General features: G+C 24.9%; 1 protein-coding gene across 1 annotated transcript; it reads left to right on the top strand.

The window, feature by feature from the left end:
• Positions 1-1298: 1298 nt before the first annotated feature.
• On the top strand, positions 1299-16471 carry na (sodium leak channel non-selective protein na). Its single transcript, XM_011502425.1, has 27 exons — positions 1299-1343; positions 2633-2766; positions 3045-3230; positions 3335-3558; positions 3927-4201; positions 6449-7086; positions 7429-7620; positions 7788-7925; positions 8508-8714; positions 8949-9145; positions 9242-9364; positions 9532-9705; positions 9779-9958; positions 10035-10287; positions 10402-10778; positions 11093-11213; positions 11621-11754; positions 11892-12057; positions 12248-12442; positions 12575-12792; positions 13229-13452; positions 13809-13945; positions 14034-14170; positions 14475-14631; positions 14961-15086; positions 15251-15425; positions 16237-16471. The coding sequence occupies exons 2-27, from the start codon at positions 2662-2664 to the stop codon at positions 16413-16415; spliced, it is 5238 nt and encodes a 1745-aa protein (XP_011500727.1). The 5' UTR covers positions 1299-1343; positions 2633-2661; the 3' UTR covers positions 16416-16471.
• Positions 16472-17983: the final 1512 nt, after the last annotated feature.

The raw sequence follows: 17983 nt of genomic DNA, 5'->3' as shown, positions 1-17983 counted from the left end.
ATTATAGTAAATATTTTTTAAGAGTTCACTAAGTCACTATGTAAAAATTAATTTTAATATAAAATTCGTTGTTTATAACTTCTCATAAATGTAACGTTTATGAATTTTTACCAGATTAACGTTGCGAAAATACGTACGTAATTTGAATAGATTTGAAAAGAAAAATGAAAAAAAAAACTATATAATACGAATGCTATAATACGACTATAACATTAATATAAGTGTAATTCGACTCATAATTTTATTAGTAGAATAAAATACAAATTATACTTAAAATACAAATATGATATATCAATAGTAAAAATTTTGTATTACCCACACGCCCATATAATATTAAATTCTAATAATACCTACAAAAACAAATATTAAATATTAATTACAATTATAATATACATTAAATTATTATAACTATAATATATTAAATTAAGTTAATTATTGCAATTTAATATGAAATTATGATAAACTAAAACCCTTTTATTATGAATGCATTTATTCTTAATATGAATGCTACACTGTGAAGATAAATAAGAAATTTTTTTTTTAAATAGCTTAAATAAATAATTTAAATAGCTATAACTAAATATTGAGTGTATAAACTCTTAAATAAAATGATATTGAATTTTCTTATCTTGCAATTAATTTTATAAATATAAATGTTATGCGAAATTTTTAAATATTTATTATAAGCTTTTATAAATTTAACAGTAGGATATGAAAAATAAAATTATTTAATGTACTTTAGTTATTTTCAAAATGCATATCTCAAATAAAATAATTATAATGTGTAGGCGCGCGTGCATGACCGTATATATTCCAAATTTCTTTAACATTAGATTTCCATGAAATCATTATTTTTAATTCATTAGATATATGTTGAAGATACTTATATATTAATTACATACAATAAATTATTTGAATATGTACATCACGAGGCTGAAAAATATGTACCTAACGGTATATTGGTATTTTATGTGGAATAAATTTGGTAGAGGGTGGTTTTATAAAGATCAGAGCGAGCATATTAGGAGGGGAAGGCGATTGCGCACTGAGGCAATTGCGTTTAGCTGCTCAGTGTTCAGAGTAAATAATGACAGGAGTAAAGTTGCATCATTGTGACTTGAGACTTAACGTTAGCTCAAGATATTGTAGATAATGGAAGTTGTATCCGCACTAATAAACAATAACATCTTTGAGTGCCAAGCGCAAATTGATAAAAATGCAGATATCTAAGATTTTGGAAAAAGCTTATTCAACAAGAAAACGTTTTTTTTTCTTTCTTTAATTAATCGTCAGAATATTTTGGATCGTGGACAATTTCGAGCGTTGACACGCTCGAATAACAGGTGAATTAAGTGCTTAATTAACAACATAATTTATTATCAATATTTTATTATCTTCTTGTAACATATTTTCATAGACGAATTTATGATTTTATAAGTTATAAAGATAATTATACAATGTTGTATACGAATCTATAATCTTTATATTGCGTATAATTTTTATAACATTTCTTTATGTGTCTAGAAATAATCTTAAGTGCAAACATTTAATTTACTCATTTTATATAGAAAGATCCATTGTAAAAGAAAAAGCGGAAGTTTTGAAGCTGGAGAATTATTTATTTGAAATATGTTTTAACATTTTTAATTGTATAAATTTATTATTAGAATATTGTAAATTGTTGTTCAGATTTCTAATTTAGTATAAAATGAGTAGTTAATTTTTTAAGTGATATAAAATAAATATAAATAGGATACGATTTTATTTACTTGCTCAAATTATATTATAAAAATTAACTAATTAACGATTATATTCATATAAATCTATTAATATCGACAGAAGTTCATTTAAGATCAAACTTTTGTTCGATTGGGAATTGTCGATTCGTATCACTTTTTTTTCATAAATTCACATTATTTTCACATTTCATAAAGAACACATTATTCACAATGATTTGAAATGTACAGTTTGGAATATTATATTTACTCAATATCTGCGCAATAAAATGGAAAACAATAAATGTAATAGCGATGATTTACGAAATAACTTAATATATAATAATAGATATTCTTTTATAAATAAGAAATAGATAAGATTAGTAATACCTAGTAAATCATTATAAGTTTATAATATTACGAGTATAATTTAAAATCTTTGTATATTTGCATATATTTTTTAAATGCAATTTTAAAAAATATTCATTGAATAGAATTTCAAATGTTATATTAATGCTTCTTTACGATATTTTGAATTTAAACAATCTATTTCTATACCATTACTATTAATCAATGAAAATAGGATAGCCAGTAATAATTCGCGTGCACAAGCGTGCGCGCACACCCACACACGCACAATTTCAGTCATCAAATAACACCAAAGAAGATATTTTAAATTACTGATAGTTGCTTATTATTAAAAATTATTATATTTTTAGATTATATGAACATTCTATATTTTCGCTATATTTTTGTCACCCAATGACATTATTCGCGTAAATAATATAACATTTATTTATTCAGCACTTCCTTCTATTTTCTTTAAGATATCAATTTAAAAGCCGATTAATAATATACATGTTGCTACGCCGTTTGTGAATAAATTTATCACAAATGTTGGCTACACTTGTTTTCAGGCTTCATCATTGCGAATATAATTCCAATTATGATGTTGGGACGGAAGCAAAGCTTGAAAGGAGAACCTGTCCTGGCAGATTATGGACCAGAGGAGTCACTCAACGAAAGCGCTGACATCGAATGGGTGAACAAAGTGAGACATTCTAGAGCCGGCGAAATTGCATGCCATTTATTTCTTTTGGATTCCTATTTTTATCGCTAATAGCTCGATAATAAGTAGAAAGCATTCGTTTAAGAAAAATGACAAATTATTATTCAAAATGGTATTTTTGTAATCGTATAAAATAGTACAAGGTTTCTTGAAACGTCTTTCAAAATTATTCTTCATCTTCTATTCTTCTATTAACAACAATTTTTAACTATTTCAATTATTTAATTGTATAAGAAAATAATATGGAGCTTTTTTTACAGCTATGGGTGAGGAGATTGATGAGATTTTGTGCATTAGTTTCTTTAGCCTCGGTCTGCCTTAATACCCCAAAGACATTTGAAAAAGTACCACCACTTCAATACGTCACCTTTATTTGTGATCTTGTTGTCACATTTTTATTTACTGCAGAAATGATAGCGAAAATGCACATTCGTGGTATATTGAAAGTAAGCTACTTAAAGTGACTTGAATATTTCAAGGAATAATCGTTAAATCTTGAAAAATCTTGACAAAACTCTTTGCCTCACTATATATATTTATGTATTTTCAGAATGAAAAATCATATTTAAAAGATCATTGGTGTCAATTCGACGCGAGTATGGTATTTTTTCTTTGGCTATCCGTAATTCTTCAAATGTTCGAGATGCTACAATTTGTCTTAAAATTCAGCTATGCATCTATTCTGCGAGCGCCTCGGCCACTTATAATGATTCGATTCCTTCGTGTATTTCTCAAATTTTCAATGCCTAAAGCCAGAATCAATCAAATTTTCAAGTAAGAATTTACAATTCTATTATATTTAAATAATCTTTATTTCGCGCATAAATATACGCGCTCGCAAAAAAAAAAAAATACATAAATGTTTGCATATATAGTTTAAAATCCATATGCTCCTTATTCGTTCAAAATTTATTGAAAATAAATTTATCGGATCAAATATTTATCACAATCGATATTGATTTTATTAACGGCTATATTAAAAATCGCAGATTAAACGAAAACCAACTTATTACAAATTGCAAAGACATTAATTTTCAAATAAAAAATTACATTTAGTAATTATTTAATTAAATAAATTCACCTTCGAATTAATATCTTTATGTACATCAGTATTTCTAATTTTTTTTTAATTATCTGTCTAGACGTTCGAGCCAACAAATTTACAATGTGACGCTTTTTTTCCTATTTTTTATGTCCCTGTACGGTCTACTTGGAGTCCAATTCTTTGGCGAACTTAAAAATCACTGCGTATTAAATACGACCGATCCACGTCATATTACCATCAACAGCCTCGCAATTCCTGATACGTTTTGTTCTACGGATCCAAAATCTGGTTATCAATGCCCCGAGGGCATGAAGTGCTTAAAATTAGAATTATCCAAATACATCATGGGTTTTAACGGATTTGATGAGTTCGGTATGCTGAATTTTAATTTTTTATTATTAAAAGTGTCGTAGATTTTAAATCACGTAGTAAAATTTGGTTTTACTTCAATTTAATTGCACACAAGCTTGTTTTATAAATCTATATATTTAATGAAACATTGGTATAGTTATCGTTTCAATTCCTTAAATAAAAATTTAACATAAATATCGGTGTATTCCGTTTCATTCTATCGCATTATATATTCTCTCAACTTATTTTTAATAATTCATTTATGTAGACTAGTGCTTTGTGCATGTCGATGTATATGTAAGCACGAAAATAGAAACATATTAACGAAAGTTTTACAATTAATTTTTTTTTTTTTTTTTTTTAAGAAATTTAATAAAATTTTTATTATTATTTTATTTATAAATGTTTAATTTTCATAAATTGCAATAGCTGTTTTCACATTTGCAAATGCAAATATAGTTTGTCTTTCCAATGTATATGAAAAGTTAAAAAGCTTTTTTTAATGATATTCTTGTATAGTTAAGTTACAAAATCGATTTGTCATAAAAATTAGCCATTTAATTTGACAAAATTTTCGGAATTCAATTTTATTCATAATAATGCGTTATTTAATTTTTATTAATAATCGTATAGTAGCATACACGAACGTTTGAATAGAGATTGAAATGTATTTCTCGATGCATAGATAAATAATACATTAAAATAAAAAATGAGTAATAATTGAGTAATAAAACGGAGAATTTGCATGAGTATTATAACACTATAAAATAAATTTGAATAATTTTTCTAAGTAGTTTAAATTCTTTTTATTTCCTTTATCTGCTCTCAAAATACCTTCTTTAAGTGGGTCTCATTCATTACGAATATTTTCTTTTCATACATCATCATTATTAAATGGTTCTATTCATATATTTTATTCATATTATGCAATAAAATTTGACAAGGTATTTTCTAGTTTAACAGTACAGTAGATTTTTTTTCAAAACATTCTGTTGCGTTGTCGTGTAAGGCAATAAATTTAATAACAGAGCAGAATATAATACGAATAAATTATAACACTTTGTTTTAGTTATTATTACTTTCTTCGCATCTTAAGTAAGTCGCAGGCTTTTATTAAGCTCATCTGTATTTCCGGGATTGTACATTTTTGTCGTATTTAATCCCTATTCTACTGTCTTTTCAAGATAATTCCCAAAGAAGTTTTTTTAGAATATCAACTCTGGTTCGGTTACGAATAAAATTCAGTGAATTAACAATTAAACAGTAAAATAGATATCCAATAATAATTAATTTAATTTTAAAAAGTGTTAATTACGATATAAGTAATATTATAAGCAGATAATATTTTTTAATAAGTTTATATAAAATTACAACGCAGATATCTTACACATAATCATTATAACATTCATTCTCACTTAACAATTGATCAATGAAATTTAAAATTAACGAAGTACTGCCAAATGTATGTATAAAGTAGTTTCGGGTATTTTGAATTATGATTGATATGATGGTCGCTTTGTGCATTGATGCATAATAGGAAGAACGAAAAGTCTGAGATCTTTCTCAGAAAGAAAATATTATATGAATGCCTTTTGATAATTTACTTTCATACATATATGTATAAAGCAATGAATTTTATATATATATATATATATATATATATGTATATATAATACTACATCCATTGTACGCCGATGATTTATTGTTATTAAAAATTATTATTAAATAGTTATTAATGGTGTTATTAAAAAAAAATTCATTACTATTTTTAATTTCTCTGTAAGGAATTTCGAATTAAAGCAGATTGGTATTTGTTAAAAAAATCGTCTACTTCGATTGATCAATTAGTGCTATAGATCAATATTCCTTAATGTTATATGAAGAAAAGAGTTTTAGACGATAAAGAGCATTGCATTATAGATGTTAGTTGTCATGCATTATAAATGATTCTTGAAAAGTTCACTTAACTTGTATCGCCGGAACATTCAAGGTCTACATATTGCTACTCACAATTACAAGTAGCATTAAGGAAATTATACAAAAAGTATGCATGATCATATAAATGCTCGAATCTAGAGCTTAATTAATCTTGAATAGTAGTATGTTTTCATGCATGAAACATTTCGTCGTGATTTGAAGTTAGACATTTAAGCATGTTTGTAAAGAAATAAATATGCGAATATAAAAGAATTGTACTTTTGCCATAAATCTGGATTTATTCGTATAAATTAAATCTATTAATGTATTCATTGTTTTGAATGACAATAGCAACAAGTATATTCACGGTGTACCAAGCCGCGTCACAAGAAGGTTGGGTTTTCATAATGTATAGAGCAATCGACAGTTTGCCAGCTTGGCGCCCTATATTGTACTTTAGTACAATGATCTTCTTTCTTGCGTGGCTAGTAAAGAATGTATTCATAGCGGTTATTACAGAGACATTTAATGAAATTCGAGTTCAGTTTCAACAAATGTGGGGCGTTCGAAGCACAATTAGCAATAGCTCAGCTTCTCAAATATTGACGGGAGATGAAAATGGATGGAAATTAGTAACCGTCGATGAGAACAAGCACGGCGGCTTAGCTTCGCCTATGTGTCAGGCAATCCTACGTTCACCCCAATTTCGTATGGTAGTTATGTGTGCCATTCTTGCCAACGGTATCACCACAGCCACCATGAACTTTAAGCACGATGAACGTCCTAGGCATACTTTTTATGATAAATACTACTATGCCGAGATCGCCTTTACCGTACTTCTCGATCTTGAGACACTTTTCAAGATATGTTGTCTCGGCTTTCGCAGTTATTATAAACATTCTATACATAAATTTGAGCTACTTCTTGCCATCGGTACTACTATACATGTCATACCCTTTTTCTATCTTTCTGGCTTCACTTATTTTCAGGTTTGTATACTTTCTCTAAAGGTGCATGTTTCATTATTTACGAAGTTCATTGTGTAACTACTAACATAAATTAACATCATTACTAATGCATATTAATTGAAAGCACTTAAAGCTAATGAAAATGTAGAGTATGATAAAAATCGTTAAAAATGAAATTAAATCCTTTTATACATATTAATAATTATTTTATTTTATATTTTATTACATTTGACTTTTTATAAGAATTAAATAAATATACTTAAAAATTAAATATACTCTTTTATGTTGACAATGTTAAAATTTAATAAAAGTCAATAAATATTATTTTGATCCGCATGCTAATAATAAAAATATATTTTTTAGGTTCTTCGAATTGTTCGTTTAATTAAAGCTTCGCCAATGTTAGAAGACTTTGTTTATAAAATTTTTGGCCCCGGAAAAAAATTGGGTAGCCTAATCATTTTTACAATGTGTTTACTTGTTATATCCTCAAGTATTTCAATGCAGCTTTTTTGTTTTTTATGCGATTTCACTAAATTCGAAACATTTCCAGAGGTAAGAACAATACAGCATCTATATACGATTCATTTTCTTTTTTCTTATAAGAATAAAATAATAAATATATTTCAAAGTTATAATTATATGTGTGTTTTGTGTGTGCGTGAGTGCGCAAAATTATTGAAAAAAAAAATCCATTTGAATAGAATGTATTTTATTTTTAGGCTTTTATGTCTATGTTCCAAATCTTAACGCAAGAAGCGTGGGTGGAAGTTATGGATGAAACTATGGTGCGAACACACGAATCAATTGCACCATTAGTCGCTGTTTACTTCATTCTCTACCATCTGTTTGTTACATTGGTAATTAATCTATTGCATGAATAATAAGGCAATATTTTATAATTAATTTTCTAATGAAAAAGCAAATTTTCAAAGGAAATTGATTTAAAAGTAATGTCACTCTATATTGCAATATTTAAAACTCTTCTCTATAAATAATTTTAAACAATATTTATGTACGTGTTGTTATATAATAATTCTTTTACAATACAACTGACAAGTGAAAATACTTATAATTAAACAATGTTTTAAGTAAATGCTAATCAATAAACTTATTCGAAATTATAAAAATCAAATTTTTATGCAACATTCTATTTATAGAATCGTTTTTATTATAACGAAATATTTTTTTTCTACTAAAATACCCAACAATATGCAAGAATATAATTTTTATTAAAAAAAATTTTTATTATTAAATTATTAAATAAAAAATTTGATTTCGTATATGTGTAATATATATGTATAGATTAGTATTCAAAATGAAAATGCTTTTTCTTATTTTAACTTTAATATATAATATTGATGCAATCAGTCTTGTTTCAATCTTAATGTTAATGTATAATTAAAGGATATATTTCAATTTATTTTGAATTTATATTTTAGATTGTATTGAGTCTTTTCGTTGCTGTAATTCTAGATAATCTTGAATTGGATGAGGATATAAAGAAGCTAAAACAATTAAAATTTCGTGAACAAAGTGCTGAAATTAAAGAAACGTTGCCTTTTAGATTAAGAATTTTTGAAAAATTTCCAGATAGTCCTCAAATGACATGTTTACACAAAGTACCTTCAGATTTTAATCTTCCAAAAGTAAGGAGAATGTATTTTTTGAGTAAAATGTGATTCGTATTATTATTTCACATTAATAATATATTTAAGATTTTTTAAGTTTTAGCTCAACATTTTCATAGTTTTTAAGTTTTGGTATTTTAATATAAAATATTAATTACGATAAAATAGAAATAAAAAATTAATCTTAAGTTATTAGTTATGGTATGAAAATTGTTAAATGTGTCATTTAACTTCAATCTTTCGATCATTCAGGTAAGAGAAAGTTTTATGAGACAATTTGTTTATGAAATGGAAGACGATGAAAATGAAGGGAACAAGAGAATTAATGAAACTTTTGATTCAAAAATGGTATATCGAAAACAATGTCCAGTTCAAATTTTAAATAAACCTCTGAAAGTTAGAACTGTTGAGACAAATTTGAAGAAAGCTGCAGTTACCTACATTATAAAGTATTAAATATTAAAAATCTACGCATAATTATAAATGAAATAATAAAATACGGCTAAATAAAAATAATATTACCATTGAATTATTTATAATTTTAGTGATTCGAATAATCAACGATTATTGTTAGGTGATTCTGCTATGATTCCAGTTCCAGGCAAAGGGCTCCTAAAACCACAAGGAGCAGTTAGTAGTACAAAACAGCTACGAATCGACCAAAAAAAGTAATAATTAATATTTTATATGCTATATTAAAAGAACAAAAAAAAAAACAATATTTGCACTTTTATCTTAAAATATTAATTAAATTAAGTTGTATTTATCGATGTTATCGTTTGTTTGTTTTTTGTTTTTTTTTTTTTTTTTTTTTTTTTTTTTTTTTTATTAAAAGATCAATACGCAGAAGTGTTCGAAGTGGTTCAATAAAATTAAAACAAACTTATGAACACCTCATGGAAAATGGTGATATTGGAGCTATGAATCGTGTGAGTTCATCGCGTAGTAGACCCCATGATTTAGATATCAAGTTGTTACAAGCCAAGAGGCAACAAGCTGAAATGAGAAGGTAGCAACTATTCGTAATTACATTGCATATAACGATTTATCAGGCTTATTGAAATGTAATAATTATTATTAAGAAATCAACGCGAGGAAGATTTAAGGGAGAATCATCCATTTTTCGATACACCGCTATTTGCAGTACCTCGAGAAAGTAAATTTCGAAAAATTTGTCAGTTGTTAGTATACGCCAGATATGATGCAAGATTAAAAGATCCATTAACGGGGAAGGAAAGAAAAGTTAAATATAAAAGTTTGCAGTAAGTTTAGTAACAAATAAAGATTAATTATAAGATTTTATTTAAAATTTAACTTAATTTATTGTAAATTTAATAGTAATTTTCTTGGGCTTGTAACTTATTTGGATTGGGTGATGATTTGCGCAACAACCTTTTCTTGCATCTCTATGATGTTCGAAACACCAAAATATCGTGTAATGGAAGTCCCAGCATTGCAAATAGCCGAATATGGTTTCGTAATTTTCATGAGTATTGAATTAGCGTTAAAAATATTAGCTGATGGACTATTTTTCACCCCAAAAGCATATATTAAAGATGTTGCCTCGATTTTAGATGTCTTTATTTATGTGGTAAGAATATTTTTTAGCATAATATACATTATTAAAAAAAAAAAAAAACAAAAAATTAGAAGATTATTTTTGAAAACACTATGTAAAAATAATTAATATTGTGTGTTAAACAAGGTAAGTCTCGTATTCCTGTGTTGGATGCCACGAAGCGTAGCGCCGAATTCTGGAGCTCAACTTTTGATGATATTGCGTTGCGTTCGACCGTTGAGAATATTTACCTTAGTACCTCATATGCGCAAAGTTGTCTACGAACTTTGTCGCGGATTTAAGGAAATTCTTCTCGTTTCAATTCTTCTAATTCTTCTCATGTTTGTTTTCGCAAGCTATGGTGTGCAGTTATATGGCGGGCGTCTAGCGCGCTGTAATGATCCAACTATAACAAAACGCGAAGAGTGTGTGGGTGTATTTATGCGTCGAGTATTTGTTACAAAAATGAAGCTACAACCTGGACAAAATGAGAGCTATCCATCTATTCTTGTACCACGTGTCTGGTGAATATTTAATGCATACAATTACTTCGCTATGTATTATACTTAAAATTATCGTGACAATTACCTTCTTATTTTCAAATTATTTTTATAATTCTTTCAAGCCTAACATATTTTACCTTATATATACATATATAGAAAATAATTTATGATAATGGATGAACTAATTTAGACATAAATATTGTGACAAAATAATGTGTGCTAATTAGTAAAGATTCTTGTAATTTCGTTAATCTTCACTTGACTCTTTAAAAAGACTAATTTAAAATTAACTATTATTAAAATAATAATATACATATTTATTTTATTACGTACAGGGCTAATCCAAGACGTTTCAATTTTGATAATATCGGAGATGCGATCTTAGCTCTGTTTGAAGTTCTATCTTTCAAAGGTTGGCTTGATGTTCGTGATGTATTGATTAAAGCTTTAGGGCCAGTGAGTACAATACTTTAATTCATTTTATAATGTTAATCGCTATATTTCATAGAAGGAACGACCATTTTATACATTATCCAAATTACAGTTATCGATATTTAATATATTTAAATGTCATATATTTTGAATGTCAAATGATATAATTCCTTACGTGCTTGTAAAAACTTTTAAACATTATTATTCACCTATTATCAAATAAGTAATTAAATTCTTCATTTCCTTACTAAAAATATAAAGCTATTATTTAAAATTAAAAAAAAAAAAAATAAGTGTTATTATTTAATAATCTAATTAGTCAATATATTTTATATGGTTAATATGTTTCTTTAGTTCAAAGAATAATTTATTTTATGTTTTATTTTTAGTTTAAATTAAATTTTTTTATCAATCAAGAACCCAATTTTCAGGTACATGCCATATATATACACATCTACATTTTTCTTGGTTGCATGATAGGCCTCACATTATTTGTAGGTGTGGTCATTGCTAATTATTCTGAGAATAAAGGAACGGCATTGCTTACAGTCGATCAGAGACGATGGTAATAAAAATTAAATAATAAAAATTAAAGAATACATAATTAAAAAATAATGTTCGATTATTTGGTTTAATTTAAATGATAAATATTTAGTTTTACAATTTTCATTATAATATATATAATTGTTGTACTTTTTTAAGGTGTGATTTGAAGAAAAGATTGAAAATTGCTCAGCCATTGCATTTACCACCAAGACCTGATGGCAAAAAATTTCGTGCTTTCATTTACGATATTACGCAAAATATTTATTTCAAACGATTTATAGCAGTAGTGGTACTTATCAATAGTGCTTTACTATGTGTTTCGGTGAGATAAATTAACAAATTAATGTATTAAACTTATTAAACATAAAATTATAATTAAATTATTTGGATCGATTTATTTTGCTCTATTTCATTGAAAATCAATGGAAAAAAAAAAATTATGACATTCATTATAAATAATATGAATAAAAATTTTTTCAAAATTATAAATACCTAAAATTTTTCTATTACAGTGGAGGATTGAGGAAGAACACACGGAACCTCTAGTTATCGTTTCTACTATGTTTACTTTAATATTTTTAATTGAAGTTATAATGAAAAATATTGCATTTACTCCACGTGGTTATTGGCAATCTAGAAGAAATCGCTACGATCTTTTTGTTACAGTTTTAGGAGTTATTTGGATTGTTATTCACGCTACAATGAAGGTATTATCTAATCTATACCTAATTAATAAATAATTAAAAGTATATATTAAAATATATTAAATATATTAAATATATTAAAATAAATATATTAAAAGTATATAACTTTATATATATATTAGAAATATTTTTTAGAACGATGGGTCACATATCATGGGTTTTGTCGTTGTTATTTTAAGATTTTTCACTATCACAGGAAAACACACTACGTTAAAAATGTTAATGCTAACAGTTGGTGTCTCTGTATGTAAAAGTTTCTTCATCATTTTTGGAATGTTTCTTCTTGTATTCTTTTATGCACTAGCTGGTACAATAATATTTGGAACTGTTAAATATGGTGAAGGCATTGGAAGGTATATTATTATAAACTTTTTTTTTATTATTATTATTGAATTTAACTCTTTACAATAATTAAATATAAGTTGGTATTAAACAAATTTATAATTAACTTTGTTAATTAATATGGTGTAGGTCTCGATACATAAATTTTAACATTTCAAATGTAACGTACAGTAAGATTTTCGAACGTATATTAAACTTTGTTGATATTTTTAACGAAAATAATTAATCGGCGTTTATTTACTGCTACAAAACTTTAAAACTTTATTTGGAAGTGAATATGATAATAATAATATAAATTTAAAATGTCACCTTCGAATGTATGGGTACGAATTGGTGGCCACTTTGAAATGTTAAGAATTCAACGATATATTATTAAGACTTGAAATATCAATGAAAATTGACATTTTTATTTAGATAAACAATTGATATTATACGATTTTCTTAAAGGCGAGCTAATTTTGAATCGCCAGTCACGGGTGTAGCGATGCTCTTTCGAATTGTTACGGGTGAAGATTGGAACAAAATCATGCACGACTGCATGGTACAACCGCCTTATTGTACGCCAGCTGATAATTATTGGGAAACTGATTGTGGAAATTTCCATGCATCATTAATTTACTTCTGTACCTTTTACGTTATTATTACATATATAGTCCTTAATCTCTTAGTAGGTAAGAAATAAATAATTATTAATAACACTGATCATTTAACAATTGCATCTCAAAATTAAACAAAAGTTTGTTAGTGCGCGAATAAAAATATATTAATACCATTGTAAAAAAAAAAAAAAAAATAATAAAATTAAAATCACGTAAATATTATACACAAAGTTTATACTATTTATTAAATATTTTATAATTATTAAATAATACATTGTCCTGTATTAAGTATAATAATAGATATTAAAATCTATGATAACAATCGTTATATGCTAATTGAATATATAAAATACGTTTCGAAAATTTAAATACATATTTTTTAATAAAAGATTGATAAGACAATTATTAAATTTATTTGTCGTGTTTAGCTATTATCATGGAAAACTTCTCCCTTTTTTATTCGAACGAAGAAGATGCTTTATTATCGTATGCTGATATCAGAAATTTTCAAAACACTTGGAACGTTGTCGATATCTATCAAAAAGGAGTAATACCAGTGCGACGGGTATGTTAATTTATAATTTTATGTTATTTTTTTTAAAGCGATAAATAGGCGAAATTTTCGTATATCATAATTGCAGATTGCATTACAGGTCAAATTTATATTGAGGCTATTAAAAGGTCGATTAGAAACTGATCCGCAAAAGGATAGACTTCTTTTTAAGTATATGTGTTATGAACTTGAAAGATTGCACAACGGAGAAGATGTTACTTTTCATGATGTTATAAAGTATGTAAATTTTATTATTTTTATTGCTTAATAAATTAATATTACTAATAACTAATAAAAAAATCTAACTATAATAAGAATGGATACATAATTTACAATTACCAAATATTATGGAAGTTATTTATTATAATAATAGGTTATTATTAGTATGAAATGAAATATTTAAATTATATATAAGTGTAAAGATTTTTTTTTTAATTATAAAAATAACTTTTTGAGATTAATCAAAACACATTAATCTTTTAGAAAATTATATAGGCTATTTATAATATAATATTACATTTCAAAAGTTTATTATGTCTAGTATGTTATCATATCGATCAGTTGACATTAGAAAAGCATTACAATTAGAAGAGCTTTTAGCGCGAGAAGAATTTGAATATATAATTGAAGAAGAAGTTGCAAAACAGACTATAAGAACATGGTTGGAAGGATGTTTGAAAAAAATACGAGCTGTTGGTGTAAGTTAAGGTTTATCCTCGTTAAATATTTACAATAGTCTTAAAATTGATATACATATTACTAAAAATGTTGATTTATTTTGAATTAATTATTATGTTTGTTTATGTTTGTGTAAGATTTATATGTAATAGCCAATTAAATAATAATAAAAATATAAACAATATACTGTAGAAGGAGATTAGAATTTTTAAGAAAATTATTCGGCTCATTTTCTATAATGCACACGTACGAAAGTATTATCGCACATAGTTATGTGATATAAATGTTATAATAGTTGTAATAACTAATTTGACTACAGGTTTTATTTTTCTTGTCGTTATTAAATTAGAAGCAACAAAATAGTTTAATTGCTGGATTAAGAGCTACGAACGATACAACAGTAATATCGATGCAGGAACATGTAGAGGAGAAAAAAGATACAATAACAGATCGCGAAGAAGAAACAGAAAATAAGGTAATCAATTACAAATTACATAGAATTTAACAAAAATCTTTATCAAGCTTAAAATTGTATTAAAATAACGAAATAAAATTCAATATCAAAGAAAATTGAGCTTTGTTAATAAAAAAGTATAATATTGTATTATCATATGATGTTCTATTTCAAATAATAAATAGGACCTAGAAGGATTACGACATAGAGCTAAAAAACCAGTAGGTCTTCCAAGATCAGATAGTATTGGTAGTGGTTCCGGTAGAAAATACCTTGCTCCGACATTATCCGATCCTGCATCGATAAGATCAGAAAAAGAAAAAATTGCTGCTTCTAAAAAAAGAAATACTAGATCATCTCGTATGTATTCATAATATTTATAATATATATAGATAATAAGTAATTAATTATAATTATTTATTATTATTTATTAATATTTATTAATTATAACTAATCAGTTATAATAAATAATATATAATATAATAAATAATTAATTATTCATTATAACTGATTAGTTATAATTTCTATTTTACCATATGAAATTACTATTTTCTATTTCTATATTGTAGGTCGTTAATAATAATTCAATATTTCCATATAATTTATTGTATTTAGAAATTGTTAGCTTATAATTTATACAAAAACATTCTTAATCTGATCTTTATAATTATAAATATTTTAAAATGATTGTTATTGGACTATTTAACATCTGCCGTCTTCATTATAATAGTTTAATATTAAAATTATGCTTTTATTTACCCAATTCTTTACTGTTTTTAATCAAAGATAACAATTTTATTTTAACTTAACTTTAATATATAAAACATATTTCAAAATAAATATTTAGCATATTTCGTTATAAGCTTATCACCTTGAATGATAAAAGTGAATCGGGTAATTGAAAAATTGATATATAATTGGAATATATAATTGAAAATTTCATAATAAAACACTTCGTTAACGAATATGTTTTGCTATTCAAAACAGATTTTTTGTAAACTTTGTAGATACATATAAATGCAATAGAATAAATTTGTTTGAAATATCAAACTAAACTGAAAATTTTATAACATTTTGTCCTAATAAAATATTTTATTTTGGCAAATTATATATTAAATAACGCAATAAATATTCTATTGAATTTAAATTTCGTAATTTTTATCCCTTATAGCCATAGTTGCAAAAAATAATCTGCCGCATGTAACGGCAGGCAGTGAACAACCTCGTCTAAGAGAAGTGTTTAGTACAAAAATGTCACCACCGAAAGTTCCCAGTGTTATGGTAGAAATTCGTGAATGGTGGCGAGAACAACTAGCGTATAGTAGTGATTCTAGTGAAGATGAGTTTTAAAAAATCACACTAGTAAAGTCTGTTGAATTAATGAAATATTAAAAAACCTAATGTATTAAAACATAAGTAAAGCCCAGCAAAGATAATTAAAAAGATAGATATTGATTGATAGAGATAGATAGATTTTTTGATTTACAAATTTTATTATATGAATAAAATAAATTGTTCAAATATAAAAAATAGACTTATTGTTCCTTATAAAATAATCATGTATTTCAAATTAAGGATTATTTTTATTTAATACATTAAATTATTGAATCTAAATTGTTAAAATAATTAATTGAGATATTAATAAAAGCATCTACATTAATATGAAAAAAATAATTATTAATCTATTAACTCCTAATATCTATAAATATATTGTATTTTTAGTTCAATATAACAAGCAAAGATATTTAAAAAAAAAAAAAATATATATATATATATATATATATATATATATATATATTAAATTAATTAAATTAAATTAAATATTAAAAAAAAAAATAAAAAATATAAAAAAAATATAAATAAACAAACATTAAGTTAATTGTAATAAATTATATACGAAATATGATCATCTTATATTAATTCTAATACCCTAAAGTACATTTCTGTTTTTATTTGCAAAATCATTAAAAACACAATTTAATTTGAGCTTACATGTGAACTAAGTAATCTTCAATAATGCCTGAATGTATTTAGTACATTTCATTTTATCTACATCCTGAATAACCTTCAAATGTAATCAAGTTTATATTCATCAAACCGCAACCTAACACATGTAAATAAATAAATCAAGAAACTTATTAAAAAAACGTATTACTTTGTTTTTAATTCATATGTGACCAATATTATAGATTAATTTTAATTAATTTAATGAATTTAATTATATTATAATTTAATTATATTACAATTCAATTGAATACACACAAATTTGTTATTAAAATAATCGTAAAAATCTTTTGAAAATAACTGTTAAATATATGAGGCGTCTAAAATCACAAGATATTTCGCAGTGTATTTTTATTCTTTTTATGTAGGTGTATGAGAATAAACATAATGATTTAAGATTTAATGATTTTTATTCTAAGATATTAAAAAAATAATAATAATAAAAAATAAAATAAAAAATCAAATATTTACCAATAAGATATAATGATAAATAAATAAGCATAAATTTTTCAATAAAAATCCATGCTTTTATATAATAGTTTATGACATACTTTTTTTTCGTTTACGTTAAACGACCAGAATATTTTCATTACAATATAATAGAAAACAAATGCAATTAATGGTATTGTTAAAATTCATTTATTATTACTAAATTTAACATAAGTCCATATAATTTTAGGTTGTTTCTCTTTTATACATAATAATTATTTAATCTGTTTTATTGCAAATTTTCAAATAACGCGCAGTTTGAATATTGAAACCTTGAAAATGTTGTGATATCCGATCATTTCATATAATTGTTAGATATATTAGAAATTTTTGCATGTACTTCTATTTATTATTTTAATAATAGCGCAATAGAAATAATCATAATACTATTATTTAAAAGTCAAAACTTATTGATATATTAGATA

This window comes from Ceratosolen solmsi, unplaced genomic scaffold, assembly GCF_000503995.2.
Source record: "Ceratosolen solmsi marchali unplaced genomic scaffold, CerSol_1.0 scaffold39, whole genome shotgun sequence".
In the NCBI taxonomy this organism is placed as follows: domain Eukaryota; kingdom Metazoa; phylum Arthropoda; class Insecta; order Hymenoptera; family Agaonidae; genus Ceratosolen; species Ceratosolen solmsi.
Note: the sequence above shows the minus strand (reverse complement) of the source record. Positions and strands in the feature narration are given on the sequence as shown.

Excerpts from the sequence above, each read along its gene's own strand:
- na (XM_011502425.1), top strand. The coding sequence starts at position 2,662 with ATGATGTTGGGACGGAAGCAAAGCTTGAAAGGAGAACCTGTCCTGGCA. Across the intron at positions 9,706-9,778 it reads CAACAAGCTGAAATGAGAAG|AAATCAACGCGAGGAAGATT; the intron begins GTAGCAACTATT and ends ATTATTATTAAG. Across the intron at positions 13,453-13,808 it reads AGTCCTTAATCTCTTAGTAG|CTATTATCATGGAAAACTTC; the intron begins GTAAGAAATAAA and ends TGTCGTGTTTAG.